We start from the raw sequence: 18,236 nt of genomic DNA on the forward strand, positions 1-18,236 counted from the left end.
CCCTGTTTATAAAAGGAATTTTTTGAAGTCAGTGCTAAGGTTTCCATATGTTTTGTGGAAAGCTAGTCCTATTTTAAGACCTTATGACAAACCCCAATGAACACATCTCCTTTAACAAGGACAGAGGCTGAGATTTGAACTTTGTGGTCTCAGGAAGTCCAAGTACTTCCTATATCTGGGCCAGATTTTTATACTCTGGCTCAGGGACTCTCCTATAAAATCTTTGCCTGATCATGAAGAAATCCGAAGAGGCTTGTGAAGTTGCATGCAGTTACACATAATATACATTCAAGGATTTTTGTAATAAGAGTGCTGGGAACAATTTAGATCGAAAAACCTAAATGTTTTATGTAGCTATCCATGAATGAATTTGGGGATTTCTGAAGATGAATTTAAAAATGCTTTCCAGTTAACCAGCAAACACTCTTAGATACTTCATCCACTCTCTGATTGGACTTATGCAGATTCCATTCTATTCCCAGGCTTTGAAGGAGGGGGGAAACATTCTCTTTTCAGAGGTAACACCAGAATCAGCACATTTTTGGGTGAGTCCAAAATCATTCAGTTTTACCATCTTCTGCTTGCTGTGTGACCTTGGTCATTTAATCCCTGTGGACCTTAACTGGTTCCCATCTGTAAAAATATCTGATTTTCCATGTCCCAGATTGCATTAATCAAGACATGAGGGTATTTGATTTTTAAGTGTGTGTGTGTGTGAGTGAGAGAGAGAGAGATTTCCTTCCTTAAAGGATATCTCAATGAGGAAACCTCCTACAGGGAATGAAGGAAGGGAGTAAATCAGTGCCTGGAAAAGCATTTGTTAAAAGCTTAGCATGTGCCAAGCACTATGAAGAGCAAAGACAGTCCCAGTCCTAGAGAGTTGCCTGGGGTCACTGAGAAATCAGGTGACTTGTTTTGGGTCACACAGGCAATATATATCAGAGACAGATCTTGAACCCCCTCTCTCTATACAGTATATCTTGCCTTGCTATTTTTCTTAAAAATGTCAGAAAAGAGAAGACTTGGAGTTATTATTATAAAATATTCTTCTGATTGATCTGGGAGAGAAAAACATAGTTTATAGATTTTTTTTTCCATTTTTTTCCCATTATTCAGAACAAAATAAAATAGCAACTTAGGTGTCCACATTTTTTTTTTTTTAAATTTAATAGCCTTTTATTTACAGGATATATACATGGGTAACTTTACAGCATTAACAATTGCCAAACCTCTTGTTCCAATTTTTCACCTCTTACCCCCCCCTCCCCTAAATGGCAGGATGACCAGTAGATGTTAAATATAATAAAATATAACTTAGATACACAATAAGTATACATGACCAAAACATTATTTTGCTGTACAAAAAGAATCAGACTCTGAATTATTGTACAATTAGCTTGTGAAGGAAATCAAAGATGCAGGTTGTCCACATTTTCTTGAAGTGACTTCAGCCCATTAACTTTGCCAGCCAACCATAAAAGCCCTTATAAATGACCTCTGGCTCAGCTGTTTTGCAAATCTTAGCATTAGGGGGACTTTAGTCTATTGGGTTGTTGGGTTTTTTTTTTTTCTGAAATACCATTTAATCTTAAAAAAATTTAAATGCTAATAAATTACATGGGTACATTCTGTGAAGCACCTACAAAGATATAATGGTGTTTCTTAGCATGGTTTGCAAAGTACAACTTTATTCTCTTATTTGTGCATGGCCAAGTATTTCAAGACTTTTTTTCCTGATCTAAAATACATATAAGTCTTGCTCCAACAACGATCCAATAAAAAATTACAAAGAGAAAAATTCTTAACCAATATACTTATACTTGTAATTATATATGTTTGCTTTATTTCTAATGTTTGGTACATTGTTATCTGTGGCATGAATATTTTAAAAGTTCCAAGTTGGAATGATTTGATTTGACAGAAATAACTATCTTGTCTCTACTTGTGAGTGTAATTTAGAGCATAACTAGCTGCTTTCTACCAAAGATTGTTTCTGCCTTTAGTTTCCTCCAGTGAACTTTTAAATACATTATAATCTGATTATGAAGCAAAGTAATTGGAATTTAACATCATGACATGTCCATTTACTTTTGGTGTTAGAAATTAAGAAGGGAGAGTGAGCATAGAGACAGCAACAATGGTAGCAATTCTGGGGCCTGGCTGGGTGGGGCTCAGGCTCGTCCACTTTGGGGGAGGACAAGCTCTATTCTACCAGCTCTGGTGTCTTTGCTACAGCCTCTGCCAGGTTGATCCTGAAGTCTCTTCCAACATCTGGGAGGCATTTTCCTCCTCCTCCCATCTTGTACCATCTCAATGTCTGGAGAGGGGAAGGGGATTAGGTCCATACAGTATTAGCTCCGTTCTCACACAGCATATAGACCCAGTTCCTAGTCCAAAATCCTCCATGAGCTGGAGTCCCAGGCACTCTGGCTTCTCTGGGTTAGAGCCTCTCTTCTAGGAGGACTGGCTGTGGGAGCACATTTTGTCCTTCTGTTTTAAAAAAAAATATTCCTATTCATAGAAGAAACCAGTGCTAGATAGCGTCAAGTTGACTGACTCAGCTTTAAGGACAAAGTGTGTTCGGGTCACTGAGAAAGCTTTCTGATAAGTATATTCTTGCTTTTAAGATTCTTGATTATATTCATATATGACCATACAAATTCAGCATTTAAACACACAGTATATCAGGTCCTACAGATACAAAATTGGGAAAACAGTGGATTCTGTGCCCTCAAGGGGCATATAATCCAATTTGGGAGGAATAATACAGGGTCAAAAGTAATCAAAACATAAAAAAATAAAAGTAACAAAAGAAAGGAGCAGGGATTCTTTTTATATTTTGCATCTCTGGCAGTCTGCTAAAATCTGTGGACCCCTTCTTGTAATAATGTTTCTGAGGGCATAAAATAACATTTATAAGATAAAAAGGGAAATAGTCATATTGAAGTACAATTATGTGTTTTTTAAACTTAATACAGGGATCCCAGTTCAAGAACACCAAGTGCCATAAGAAATTTGATGAAGGAGAAGCTACTTTCAGCTAGGGTAGAATTAAGGAAAGCTGCCCAGAGGAAGCAGTTGTTGAACTGGATCTCAAAGAGGAAAGAACAAACATTTATTAAGCACCTAGTTTTTGCTAGGTACAATACCAAGCACTAATATCTTGTTTGAACCTTACAACTCTGGTAGATAGATGCTATTATTATCTCTATTTTATAGATGAGGAAACTAAAGCAGAGGTTAAGTATCATGTCCAAATTCAGCTAATATAGCTAAAAAACTCGGGTCTTTCCCCACTCTATTCACTGTGCCAACTAGCTGCCTATATGAGGATTTCAGAAAGAAGAGATGTGGGGGTAAAGAAGAGGACGTTGGTAAATGAGCATGAGATGAGAATGAAGAGAAGTGAATAGTCTTCTTTGTGTGAAAGTAGAACTTATAAAGGAATAGTATAAAATAAAGTTAGACATGAAGATGGAAGCCAGTAAAGGCCTTTAAAATGCTAAATTTGTTTAGTATATAGTCTCTGAACTTAGAATAAACAAGTATTGATTAAGCCCCTACTGTGGGGTAAGCACAATGATAAATATTGGGGATTCAAGTATAAAAAATAAAAGCACTTGTTAGGTGTTTATCTTCTAACGAGGTATCCCGATTTGGGATTTCTTGGCAAAGTTGCTGGGGTGGTTTGCCGTTTTCCTCTCCAATTCATTTCAAAAATGAGGAGACTGAGGCAAACAGGGGTGCCCAAAGTTAAATAGCTTAGAGATTAGATTTGAACTAAGGCCTTCCTGATCCCAGGCCCAGCACTCTGTCCATTATACCACCTCCTACCCCAAATAACTACAGAATGCTCAATAGAGATTCAATTTATGAAGTGTATCATATAGAAATAAAGAACTTAAATAACTGGAATAATGTTTAGTGTTCATGGGTGGACCATGCCATGATAAAGATGTCAATGATACCAAAGTTAACTATTATCTTAATGTTATACCAATTAAGTAATCAAGATTTTACAGAATCCTTTAAATTTATTTTGAAAAATAATGTATCTAGCATTTCAAAGGAGATGAGGAAATAGGTAGGGCAAAAAGTGAATGGCACTTTCATATGTCAGACTATATGATAAAACAGAAGTCATCAAAACCATCTGATATTGGTTTAAAAAGAGAGAAGAACATCAGTGGAAATGATTGGACCAGGGAGAATAAGAAACAGTAGAAATCAATAATCCAATATTCAATAAACTAGAAAACAAATTATTTAGTAAAAAAACCCAGTTTGATAAAAATTGCTTAGAAAACAAGAAACCACTATGACAACAATTTGGCTTACTCCATATTCCACACTGCATTCTAAGTGGATACATGATCTTAATAACAATAATCATACCATTGAAATATTAGAACAGATTACATACTTTTCACCTAATGATAAGAGGTATATTCTAAATCAAACAAGGGATATAAGCAATTATAAAAGATAAAATAGGTTACTTTTGTTACATGAAATTGAAAAATCTTAACACATATACACATACATACCCCAAAATTATAACTGAGCAAATGAGTGGTCAAAACAAAATTTTTTTAAAGAATATTTTCCCCTCCTTCTTCTTTAAGAAAGCAAGCACTTTGATGTAGATTATACATATGCAATCATGTAAAACTTATTTCCATATTAACCATGTTGCAAGAGAATACAGACCAACAGAAAAGGAAAAAACTCCAAGAAAAATAAAGAAAGCAAAAAAAAAAAAAAATAATAAAATAGTATACTTTGACCTGCATTCAGGCGTCATCAGTTTTTTGTCTGGAGGTGGATAGCATTTTTCATAAGTCCTCTGGAATTTCTTGGATTGTTGGATTGCTGAAAATAGCTGTCATTTACAGTTGATCACCATCTAATACTTCTGTTACTATGTCCTGGTCTGCTTATTTCACTTTGCATAAGTTCAAGTAGTCTTTCCAGATTTTTGTGATAGCATCCTTCCCATCATTTCTTAATAGCCCAATAGTATTTCATCACAGTCACATACTACAACTTGTTCAGCCATTCTCTAGTCAGTGGGCATTCCCTTCAATTTCCAATTCTTTGTCACTATAGAAAGAGCATCTATAATTATATATTCTTGTATGACTAGGCCCTTGTCCTTTTCTTTTGATCTCTACAGGATAGACTTTTGTAGCGGTATTGCTGGTTCAAAGCGGATGAACAGTTTGTTCTACATGATTAGTTGAATCAGTTCAACTAATTTCACCAACAGTGCATTAGTAGTTGTAGTTTTTCACATCCCCTCCTACATTTGTCATTTTCCTTTCTGTAATATTAGCCAATATGATAGATATAAGGTTGTACTTTTGAGTTGTTTTAATTTGCATTTCTTTCATCAATGGTGATTTAAAGCATTTTTTCATATGACTATAAGCTTTAATTTCTGAAAACTCTCAGGAACAGGCAGAAGAATTGAAAACTGTTGACAAATATATGAAATAATGTTCTAGATGACTAACAATAAAATAAATACAAATGAGGTTTTACCTTATACATTGCCTTGGTAAAGATTGTCAAAAGATGTCAATAGACAATGTTGGATGTGCTATGAGAAGATAGACACAGAAATATATTCTTGTTTGAGCTATGAATCAATACAATAATTTTGAAAAGCAATTTGGAATTATGCAAATAAGGTAATTAAAATATCCATATCCTTTGATTCTAAGATCCCATGATGAAACTTATACCCAGCCTTAGACTGTTAACAGGAATAAAGTCCATATACACCAAAATGTTTATAGTAAAACTTTTTGTGACATCAGAGAGTTAGAAACAAAGTAGATGCCTATCAATCTGGGAATGGCTAAACACAACAAATCATGGTCTGCTTTAGGAAATGATAATTATGATGAATATAGAAAGCATGAAAAAAACTATATGAACTGAAACACATAAAGTGGGGCCAAGAAAACAGTATGTGTTATTATTGAAACAATGTGATTAGAGAGAACACATATACAATTAAAAGTAAATTTTACAAAATTACAAAAAGGAAACATGGCTGGGGAAAAAAAAGAAATATGAAAAGGTACCCATACTTTACCCTTCTGCAAGGATAAAAAGTTGACTTGTATGATACATTTTACACATTTTCAAACTTTTAGGATGTATCAATAAGGATTACTTTTTTTTATTCGAAAATATTTGTTGAATATGATGTTCTCTATGAAGTTGGAGAGATACTGAGGGAAATTATGGTGATATAAAAAAATTTTTTTAAACAAATACAATCCCCTTTGACAAACATTTAAAGAGAGAGAAAAGGTTAAGAACTCTAGGACTCAGTGATTCCTAAGATCTCACGGTCCTACATTTTTGATTGTATGATCCTTGGTTTTCTTCATTTCTTATTCATGGTCATGCTTCTTCTCTCTGTTGTTTCTCTGGCACAGAAAAATACTATCAACTTTTCTTTTTACCTTTGTATTTTGTTATATATACATATATTATAAGTAAAATAATCAAAGCCAAATCAGAGGCACAACAGACTACCTAGAAAATGAAAATTTCCTTAGGGACAAGATTTGAATGTTTCTTTGGAAGCCTTATAGAGGGACATTTCTTGACCTGTAGAGCTTAATAGAAAATGCTCTTCATGAGTGTCTTTCTTAAGCATTCTTTTTGCACTGATTCTGGCTTTCTCAAAAAAGATGCTGAAAAGTCATTAATTCATTAAAAGTTCCTTACTCCTCCCCCCTTTTTTGCCTTTTGAAGGATTATACTTACATTTTCTGGACAAATTATCTTTGGGTACAAACTTGTTTCCTTTATGGCATATCATATTCTAGCATTTCTTTTCTTTCTTAAAAAAAAAATTCCTCAGTAGGTGTTTGTGAGTGATCTGATCTGGAGCTTCTTGGTTTATGAGCTATGTCCTACTTTTAAAATGGTGTCTTTGCCTTGGGAGTCCAGGAGCCTGGGAACCAAATGTATGAGTGAATTAAATTTAAGGTTTCTCTCTAATGGTATACTTTGGAGTCTATCTAGCTACATTGTACCCTTTGGGTCCACTATTTCAGTGTAAATTTCATTTATGAACTACACTTTTTGTTTCATCAGTTCTTTTTTTTCTTTTTGTGGATATTTTCCCACAGTATTGAAGAATACTTTATCCAAACAATATTGAGCTTTCCCTTGTAACATAGGAAAACAGTAGAAAATAACACTGTGACCATATCTATATGTATATGTAATATTCTGCCTCTGTAGTTCTTTCATGTTTTCATTGAGAGAAAAGAATTATCTGTTTTCTAGGACCAAAGACCTAGCTTATAGTAATTTTTTTTCACTATATTATTTTTATTGTATGTATGGTTCTCTTGGTTCTGTTGGATTTCATATGAGTTCTCATATTTCTTAGAATTATTCTTTATTATTTCTGACTGTCCAAGAGTAGCATTCAGTTATATCTATCAATCATTTAGCAAGCATTTATTAACTAACTGCCTGCTATGTTCCAGATAATGTTTAGCCATTCCCCAGAAAATAGATACCTATTTTAATTCCAGTTCTTTGTTACCACAAAAGTGTTAGTATGAATATTTTGGTATACATGGGGGCTTTGTGTTTTTTATCTCCTTGGGGCAGGTAGTGGGATCATAGAGTCAAAAGAGATATGAAAAGTTTGAATTTTTCTCATTTAATTCCTCTCCAGCATTTCCATTTTGTCATCTAACAATTTTCTGAGTATGAACTAAAACTCAAAACTCTACTTTTAAAGAAGAACAAATTACCATTCTGGAGAACAATTTGGAACTATACCCAAAGGACATAAACCTGCATATCCTTTGATCCAGCAATATCACTACTAAGTCTGATTCCTAGAGAGATTTAAAAAAAAGACTTATTTGTAAAATAAGCAATTCTTTTTGAAATAGCAAAGAACTGGAAAATGAAAGGATGCCCATCAACCAAGGAATAGCTGAATAAGTCTTACTATATGATTGTGATAGACTACTCTTCAGCCCTTGTTCAATTGATGGGCATCCACTCAGTTTCTAGTTCCTTGCCACTACTGAATAAGTCTTAGATGATTGTAATGGAGTACTGATGTGCTATAAGAAATGATGAACAAAATGCTTTCAGAAAAAACCTAGGAAGACATATGAACTGGTGCAAAGTGAAATGAGCAAAAACGAGAACACTGTACACAATAACAGCAATGTGGTATGATGATCACCTAGGAAACACTTAGCCAGAAAAATCAGGACAATGATCCTCCATCATCCCGAAGAATTCATGATAAAAAATGCTATCCTTTGAGAGAGAGAGAGGTGCTGATTACAGTAGTTCTGATTACAGGTGGAAGTATTATTTTTCAGTTAATTTTTCTTTTTTTTTTTTTTCAATATGGCTAATATGGAAATATAAATGATTTCACATGTATAATCAGTATAATATTGCTTATTTTCTCAACGAGTGGAGAGAGGATTCCAAGTCACCTAGGTGACTGAATAGAATGCTGGGCCTGGAATCTTCCTGAAAGTTCAAATTTGGCCTCAGACAAATACCTGTGTAACCTTGGCCAAGTCACTTAACCCTGTTTGTCTTGGTTTCCTCACCTGTAAAATGATTTGTAACTTTCCATAACATTTACATACCACAGTTTGGTGAACCATTCTTTATGAATCTTCCCTTTTCCCCATCTCTTTCAGTCTGATATGCTATACTCAAAGGAACCTCCTCATTCCACACATAATTACTAGTAAGATGAAGCATTCACCAAACAGGGCTGGATTTCCCATTTGTTTTGCCAGTTGAAACAAAATAATCTTTTGGAATAGATGTCTAATAACTGACTTTGAGTTGCGTTTTTCCCCCCCAAATTCTAACTTGGTTTGTTTGTGTTGTACACCCAAAAAAAACACTTTTGTTTGATACTCCCCTCTCTCTCTCTCTCTCTCTCTCTCTCTCTCTCTCTCTCTCTCTCCTCTCTGCTTTGCTAAGGAAAATAAGCAATCTAAGCAGAAGTCAGAGAGAAAAGTGAAATTTTTAGTTTGGTGGATTTTTTTTTTTTTTTTAAACAACTCAGCAAGATTTGAGCTCATAATTTTCTGTACTAAAGTCAGCAGTCTTGCCTCAAGCTACACAGAATCTTTGGTAAAAAAAAAAAATAACCAGCATTTTCACTAGTTAAATTAACCACTAGAGTGATACTTTTTTTTTTTTTAATATGATCTTTCGATAAGCAGTTCAGCTACTTAGAACCTGTGGACATTTAATTCAAAGTGATGAGCTATCCACATCTCATTTTGCCACTCTAATTTATCTGATTCTTCCCACAGTTTAATCAGAGACAGTTTGGGGGACTTCAGGGATTTGTGTCTCAGACAAGTAGTTGCTTCCCAGGGGGAGAAAGAAATCAAAGTAGACCAAGGTTTACTGTGCTTGGAGGAAGAAATAGATTTTGTCATATGGACAGTAGAGAAAGATTGTAGAAATGGTGACAACCTCCTCTCTCACTGCAAATCCCACCACCACCCTCCTTACCCCAAGCAATATCTAGTACCCAGCTGTAAAATGAAAAGCATGTCAGTGTCCCAGTAATTTGATGTGTTTTGCAGTTCCCTTTTCATCAAGAAAGTCTGTAGTTTTGAAAAGAAAAGACACTTCTGTTACATGTTAGGTATTTGGGTATCTAATTTTGTATTCACAGTGAAATCCCAGGACATAAGTAACTTATCTAGGATAGCAAGGATCACCGAGGCAGAAGTTCCTACCAGGAAATGTGGAAGGATGATATTTAATTTCCTGTCTTATCTCATCATGATTGTAATGAATGTGTTTCTTTTTTCTGGGAGTTAAAATCAGTGGAATTGTGGATAGTGTATTCCAGTCTTGCTAATCCAGCATCCTTTTCAAAGTGTCTCTCTGAGCACTGCAGGCGCTGTTCAAAATGTTTGTTTTGATAAATAAATAGATGTCACACACACACACACACACACCACTCCTTGTGCTTCTCTGTGTGATAACATGTGGACAGACAGAATTCACTTAAAAACAAAGAAAACCAGGTTCTTCTGCTGCAACATGGATATGACAGGAAATAAATTGAGAATGTTTGCTGGCTGGTGGTTCTCATGCATGTGGAAGGCCTGGTAGAACCAAGTCTAGAGGTTATACCTGCTTTCCCAATAAAAGAATCTTAGAGACTGACAAGTTTGGTTTTGTTTCTGCTTTAGCTGTTTGATTCTTAGGTTCTTACCTCTTCATCAATCCAATTTAAATGAATATTGACTTGAGGAAAAACAGTCTCTCTCTCTTCCTAGAAAAGAGGTGGTGGACTTCAGTTATAAAAGGAGGCATGTTGTTAGATAACAGCTAGAATGTTGGTTTGTTTTGCTTCTGTGTTACAAAGGAAGATTGTTTTAGAGTAAGGAAGATGAGGGTTGTTGAGGTTTTTTCAAAATTAAAAAAAAAGTTTTTTGTTTTGTTTGCTTGATTGTTTTTGCTGAGGCACTTGGAGTTAAGTGACTTGCCCAGGGTCACACAACCAGGACATGTCTGAGGTCGAATTGGAACTCTGGTCGGATTTGAACTCAGGTCCTCCTGACTTTAAGGCCAGTACTCTATCCACTGTGCCATCTAGCTGCCCCTCATATTTTTAAAGCAAAACTTGCATCTCAAAGAATAAAAGGACATATTTGTACAACACTATAGCCCAAAATTGGAAGCTAAGGGGCTGTTTTCCTATTGGGGAATGGCTAAACAAATTGTGATACATGAAGGTAATGAGATAATAGTATGCCATAGGAAATGATGAAATTGACAATTTCTGAGGAAACTGGAAAAACCTTTATGAACTAAATGCAGAGAGAAGTGAGCAGAACTGGGAGAATAATTTATATAGCAATCAATAACATTATAGAGAAAACCAACCTTGAAGGACCATTCATTATATTGTGAGCTTGGTTGGGGAGGGAAGAGCTCCCTTCATCCCCCTTTCTTTGTTATTACAGTGCTCAGCACACTATACTTGGCCCACAGTAAGTAACTAATAAATGTTTGTTGCTATCTAGCTGGCTTTAGAACCCTGATCCACAATAATAAACCATTTTGCCAAAAGAATCATCTCCTGACAGAGTTATGGGTTCTGAGCCATACATTTTCAGATGTAATCTGTTATTTAAAAAACAAACACAAAATTAGAATTTCCAAGAATTTGCATTCTGGATTCATGGAAAATGATTGAACTTTGTTGCCTGATTCAAAAAAAGGTAACTTTTTTATTAGCTGTCTGGGAGGAAATCCTGTTGCTTTCTCAAGTCATATTCCCTATGAAAACAAGCAAAAAGTATTGCCTCCCATCCATGCTGTCAATCACTATCACACTGTTTAGTCATTTCAGTCATCTCCCACTGATCTGAGCAAAGATACCAGAATGGTTTTCCATTTCCTTCTCCAGCTCATTCTACAAATGAGGAACTGAGGCAGAAAAGATTTAAGTGATTTGCCCAGAGTTATACAGCTAGTCAGTGTCAGAGGCCAGATTCAAACTTATACCATGCTTCCTGATTCCAGCCCCAGAACTCTTATCTACCTATGCCACTTAGCTACCTCACATTAGACATTGTGTAATGTGTCCAAGAGAGAAATATTACAGAGGAATCCCAAATAAATAAAATTAATAATAAATAAAATAAAATTGCCTATTAGCATTTTGTAGTGGTATCCACTTAAAAAAAATCATAACCTAGTTTTTTCCTTCTTCTGTTTCCCCCTCTCCCTTTTATTTATTTTATCCTCAAACTCTTTGTTCATTCTGAGGCTTTATTCTTTGCCTGGCTTCTTCTTTAATACTTTATTTTGTTATTTCAATTTTTGTGTATACATTATCATTATTCATCCTTCTTAACTTCTGGAGAAAATCCTTTTATTCCTTTTTTTTGGTATTAGCCTCCTGCATTTTCTATGCTTTCTTCCCACATAGGATGATGATTTGGATCATCATTATAATGGTCACAGACTTATAGATGAAAGGCAATCATAAGGATCACTATGTTCTCTCCCTTCCCCATTTGAAAGATAAGAAGACTTTTTTTTTTTTTTTTCCTGTAAAGGTTCCTCAGAAAACAACAAAGCTAGGATTCAGACCCCTGGTCTTTGGACTGACTCCAGCATTCTTTCCACTGTACAACAATGCTTGGTCAGTTTCTGGGGGGTTGACATTTGGATCAGATGACAGTACCTATAGGGCTTTAGAGTATGGAAGCTACCCAGGAATGAAGCTTCTGAGTCAGGAGTTTTTTTGTTTTGTTTTGTTTTTTAGCCTCATAGACCCCTTTGGCATTCCGGTAAAGCCTATAGATTTCTCAAAATAATGTTTTTAAATTCATAAAATAAAATACATTGGATTAAAAAGGAAGCCACTTATATATTTTTAAAGTCTCTGGATTTCAGGTTAAAAATCCATATTCTAAATAGAATTTCTTTAAAAGCCTACCAGACTAACATTATTAGGTGGGAAATCCAGAAAGTTTCTTCTATGTTTGAGTCCGACTCACTGCACAGTAAATGATGTAATCTCTCTGCATTTGTCTCCTCTAAAATGAGAATATTAATACCTGTCAACTTGCTGCCTGATACTGAGAGAATTACCTAGTAAATATCTGTAATAGACTTTGAGCTGTTCAGTTGAAGGGTGCTAATGGTTATTCATCTTGCCTTAAAATACAATAGTGAATTCCCACTGATTGATGGGAGGAGGAAGTACTAAATTCTACCTTCAATCTGTAAAATTTCGATTTTATGGGATATATCTTGGACCCTTGAAAGATAATTTGTTGCTTAATTCTATTAAGTTTCTTGTATTAAATGTTAGAGCAGTTATTTTTATAATATTAAACATGATATGACATCTACTGAAAAGTATGTATTATAGAACTCTCTAAACCGATTGGGATAGAGATTTAGGTTGTGCCCCTTGGGAATGTACTTAAGTGTTTCAGAAAGCCTTCATTGGCACATAATAAACTTGAATGCTACAAGATCAAACCCTGGCCAATGAACTATATTCTATTCCTGCCTCAGACAATGGTGATTTATTAACTGTCACTCTCAGCAAGTTCTGTTTCCTCATTTCTAAAGTTGGGACAATAAGATATCCTGCCTTTTAGATGCTATCATAAAGCACTTTGCAAAACTTAAAGCATTCTGTGTATCAGCTATTAATATTTTTGTTAATATTATAGTCACCGCACAAAAGATACCCAGGAAGAGGGAATACACAGGTATACACATGACTTCTTTGGCCACCTTCCCAAGAGTTGGCATATCAGGTGAGACAGAAACATAGCCATATAAGGGTGGGTTCACAATAATCCCCACAGTGCCAGTTTACTTGCATAACCCCAGAGCCTGCATTGCTCTCTATGATAGCAAATGAAACTTCAAAAGGATGTCTATTGCTATTACTACTAACAATAAATTCCATTCTTTTCCTTAATTTTTCCTGCTATATGTCAATTCCTCCTTCCCCTTTCTCTGCCCCCTCCACTTCAATTCTAGCTATAATGATATCTATGTATTAGATATAGCTATCTTTTATGGTATATTATTAATAAACATGTAAGTCATAACTGTATTACCAATTGTTTTTAAGAATTACAACACACCCAATTTTAGAATATATATTTAACATAAAGTCCATTCTGGCTCTATTGATTATATATCTATATTAATCTACCCATTCATCTATATTTAATATGTAGATATCAGAAGAGGCAGAATGGGTTTTATGTTAAGTATATTCTAAGATTAACTATCTTCTAATTTTCTTAAAAACAACTGGTAAGTATAGGCATGATTTACACATATGTGAGTATGTACCATAATTAGAATATTTGATTAACTAGAATATTCCTTTCCCTCTCACATAAAATAGGAATTTACCTTTCATGCTGCAAGTAAGAACTGGTCAAATAGATATTTGCCTCTCCTCTGCTTTCTTAAAAAAACAAACTGGGAGCTTTGTATTGTGCTCTTTAACTGTTTTGTTCATTCTTAACACCTTTCTGATTAGACATGAAAGTGAAAGATAGATTAAATGGTAGATTTTAATTAAAAGACTACATTTCCTTCCCTGACTGAATTTTAACCCACTTGAACCTGAGAGCAAAAGATAGCTCCAAAGCAAATAATTTATGAGCAGTGTTATTTGGAATTTTTGTATTGTTTACCATTCAAAAAACTTTATCTTCTTTTGGGTAGTTAAGAAAATGCCAACCCCCTGAAGGGGATTCCGAAGGTGTGTTTTCTAATTTGCTAAGGCTGTGCTTCCCACCCCCATGTCTGAGTCTGGAATTACTGATTAAGATTCGGTATGGGGAATTCTTGAGGCAAAGAAAAGTGATGGGAGTAGGATGGGAGGTAGAGCAGATGGACTGATGGTCTAGAAGGAAAAAATGAAATCATTGAGTTTTAATGCTAGTCTCTTGCTAAGAAGGCCAGCTTGGTCAGAGGGAAAAGACAGAATTCAGCATGATCTTAAGAGGATGGTCAACATTCAGTTCTTTTCCTCATATTCCTCTTTCCATCAATTTACTTAATTTATTATAATGAATTAAACTAAGACATTATTTATCCTTTTATTTGTTCATTGAAGTGTCATCTTTGCATTGTAATGTTAGGTGTCAGGATGTATTATTTTTAATCTCTACCATTTCTTATTGAAATTTAAGAGTTATATATGGACAACTCTAGTTTAGAATGAGTTATAATTTTTAAAATTTAATCTAAGTTTGTCATATGATGTCAATTTGGAGACAGGGCCTGGGTTGGAGTCCTCCTTGTGCTATTTATTATCTGGATATCCTTAATCAAGCTGATGCATTTGGAGACCCTGCTAGCTCTAAATCCTTTGCTTCTAGCATTTAGTAAGGTATAATTCCTTAGAGATTGAAATGAGCTCATCCAAACCAGGGACATTTGTAACTCTTGATTTAATAGTGTGATTTCCACACAATCCTAAAAGTAGTCCTCAAGTAATACTTTTCTGCATTCAGTTGTGATAATTCTTTAAAAAGGGCTCCCATTAGTATGTGTACAAGATCTGGTTCCCAAAGAAAACTTAGAAATCTGAGTAAGAGGAATTGGCTTTGTTGTTATGGAGCAATTTCTATATGGTTTGGGCAAATAAAATAATAACCGTCACCACCACACACTCCGTGAAAAGACCAACTCCTGATTCATTCTATGTGCCCTGTGAATTTTTAGGTTCTGATGAATATTTTGTTTTTTTATTTAGTGGTACAGAAGATGAACTCAGCTGAATTCAGTGATGATGAAGAAGAAGGTAAAATACTTCAGATTTTAAAATATTTTTAGTCTGTTATCTCCATCACTACCATTCTTTCTCAAAAAAACTTAAAAATTATTTAAACAAATCCTTGGGCAAACATTTTATTGTACCCCCTCAAAAGACACTCATCATAAAATACAAGTGACCCTGGGAACCTCCAAAACTATGTAAGTCCTACAAAGCTAGAAAATAAGAATAACAGCTAACATTTACTTTGTGCTAAATTTTATGCTGAGCGCTATATAATTATTATCTCATTTGATTGTCAGAACTATCCTGAGAGGTAGTTGCTATTATTATTTCCATTTTACAGTTGAAGAAATCGAGGCAGAAAACATTTAAGTGACTTGCTTAGAGTCACACAGCTGTAAGTATGTGAGGTTACATTTGAACTTGGGTTCCTGATTCCACACCACGTGGCTCCCTCTCTAGATAAGCATTAAATGTGGGCTTAGTGTTAAAATATATGGCTGTTAGTTGAAGACCAAAATAGTTAAAACATCAAGGTAGCTTAGTGCATAGTGTTGGATTTAGAATAAAGAAAACCTGAATTTAAAAACAGCTCCTAACACTACTTGTGTGGCTCTGACAAATCATTGTGCATCAGTTGCCTTATTATAAAAATGAGAATAATAATAGCATCTATCTCACAAGGTTGTTGAGAGGGTCTATATAAAATGATTTGCAAACTAAATGTTAGCTATTATTATTAAATGCAGAGGTGCTTGGCTATCAGGTTTGTTTTTTTAACTTTAATTTTATTATTTTAATTCAGAAAACTGCCCATTTAGAGGGAAATATATTTTAGCAATTATGATTTATGTTCATCTACGATAAAGTCACAGACCTGTCAAAATATTGGAGTAGGAATTCTATGTATATTGCACAATTAGAGGAAAATGGCTTTGTATTATAACTTGCTTTTGCTATGACTAGAGATTGTGCTGTGAGATGAGGCCAAAGGGAAGACCATTTAAGAGTGGGGTACTAGGTAGGCAGAAACATGTAGCAGTCTCACTTTACCAACCTGACTCTCTCACTTATCCCCTATGACAGTTATAAAAAATAATCCTGTGAAAGTGGAGACTGAAGCTGGGGATGCTGTGCTGGATTGTTCTGTGACCTCTAGGATTGCCGAGAAGCCCCCATCGGATGGCTCGTTTACGTCCCTTCAGGACTCCAGCAAGCGGAAGCAGACTGGAAGTGATGGCCATGGAGGCCAGCAGGACATTTTACCTAGTGTGAAAAAAAGGCGTCTAATACCTGAGGTAGGTCCTCCTTGTATGGGACTTTTCATGTTGCTTGCTCAGCTTTCTACATACCATCTTGGTGATGCTGCCATGTACTCATTATAGGGATAGGGTTTGGACCAGTGAGTTCCAGTGTAGACACTGCCGATGTACGTAAACATCCTCTTCTATTTATTACCATCATTGTTGTTGTAGTTGTTACTGTGGTTTATCATCATCATCATCATTATGCATTGTAGTAATAGCTAATATTTTTGGCAAGTTTCTTTTATACTTTTCTATGGATTTTGTACATTGTAACATTGTTACAAATTGTGTATTGTTACAAATATTAAGGAACTTCCAATGAGGAAACTGCCAGTATGGGAGAGGTCCCTCTTCTATAACTTATTACCATCATTATTATTGCTGTTATTATCATCAATAATAGTAGACATAGTGGGTATTTATATAGTACTCTGTGTGTAGAGTGCTTTACAAACATTACCTCATTTTATTCTCATACTCCTGAGAGGCAGGTATGTTATCATCATCTTCACCATCATCGTCATTATTTCTATTTTCTACATGAAGAAAACCAAAACAGACAGAACTTTTATGATTTCTTCAGGGTCAAACAGGTTCTAAGTGTCTTAGGTTACATTTGAACTCAAATTTTCCTGAGTCCAAAGCCAGTACTCTGTCCTTGGTGGCACCTAGCTGTCTCCAGTCTTAGAGAATTGTTTGGGAAACTGAGATATTAAACAATTTGTCCAGGGTCACATAGCCAATTATATTGTGCTTATATTTGAGTATTTTTTTTTTTTATCTCTTATCAGACCAAGTTTCCTGACAGTAGGAACTTATCTATTAAAAATTTTTTTTTAATTTCATTTTATTTTTGCAGATGCAACTTTGTTCTTTATATTGTCTTCCATTTCTTTCTTTCTTTCTTTCTTTTTTTTTTGCTGAGGCAGCTGGGGTTAAGTGACTTGCCCAGGGTCACACAGCTAGGAAGTGCTAAGTGTCTGAGGCCAGATTTGAACTCAGGTCCTCCTGACTTCAGGGCTGGTGCTCTATCCACTGTACTACTAGCTTCTGAATATATCTTTCCTCCCCTATCCAATGAGCCATCCATTGAATGTCAATTATTAAATATAATGGCAGGGAGAAAGCTCTTCAACAAAACTAACCAAGACAAGCCACATCTGACTGTAGAAGAGCTATTATCGATTTTTCTTATTTTATCAGTGTTCTAGAATCTAGCACATTACTCTGCACACAGTAAGCATTTACTAAATGTTGTTAAATGGAGATGAATTTTTAGACTTGTCTTTCTTAGTGTACCCATAAACCCTTTGAATTCATGGCTATTTATGTTGGGCACTTCGTCCATTATTGACGGTTCTATCTTGCTGAATTCAGTGCATCCATTCTGGTACAAACCCAAGTACACAATGTACTTGTTTTGAGTTCTTTGTTTTTTGTATTGCATCATAAGATTGTAGCTCCGAAGCTGGAAGGGAGCTTAGAGGCCATCCAGTTCAATTCCCTCATTCATGTAGCTGAGGAAACCAAGGCCAATGGAAATGAAGGGATTTCCCCATGATCATGTAGGTAATTATTGGAAATGAGAGTTGACCTTGGGA

At 35.0% G+C, this 18,236-nt stretch overlaps 1 protein-coding gene across 1 annotated transcript in view; it reads left to right on the top strand.

Annotated features, from left to right (window-relative positions):
• Positions 1-18,236, top strand: part of BEND3 (BEN domain containing 3) — a 66,694-nt gene that overhangs the window by 11,403 nt on the left and 37,055 nt on the right. The window contains exons 2-3 of the mRNA XM_031964463.1: positions 15,305-15,352; positions 16,415-16,626. Of these exons, the coding sequence (XP_031820323.1) occupies positions 15,316-15,352; positions 16,415-16,626 (249 nt within the window). The 5' untranslated portion in view covers positions 15,305-15,315. The remainder of the gene's footprint in view (positions 1-15,304; positions 15,353-16,414; positions 16,627-18,236) is intronic.

The sequence above is a fragment of the Sarcophilus harrisii genome, chromosome 4, assembly GCF_902635505.1.
Source record: "Sarcophilus harrisii chromosome 4, mSarHar1.11, whole genome shotgun sequence".
Classification (NCBI taxonomy): Eukaryota; Metazoa; Chordata; class Mammalia; order Dasyuromorphia; family Dasyuridae; genus Sarcophilus; species Sarcophilus harrisii.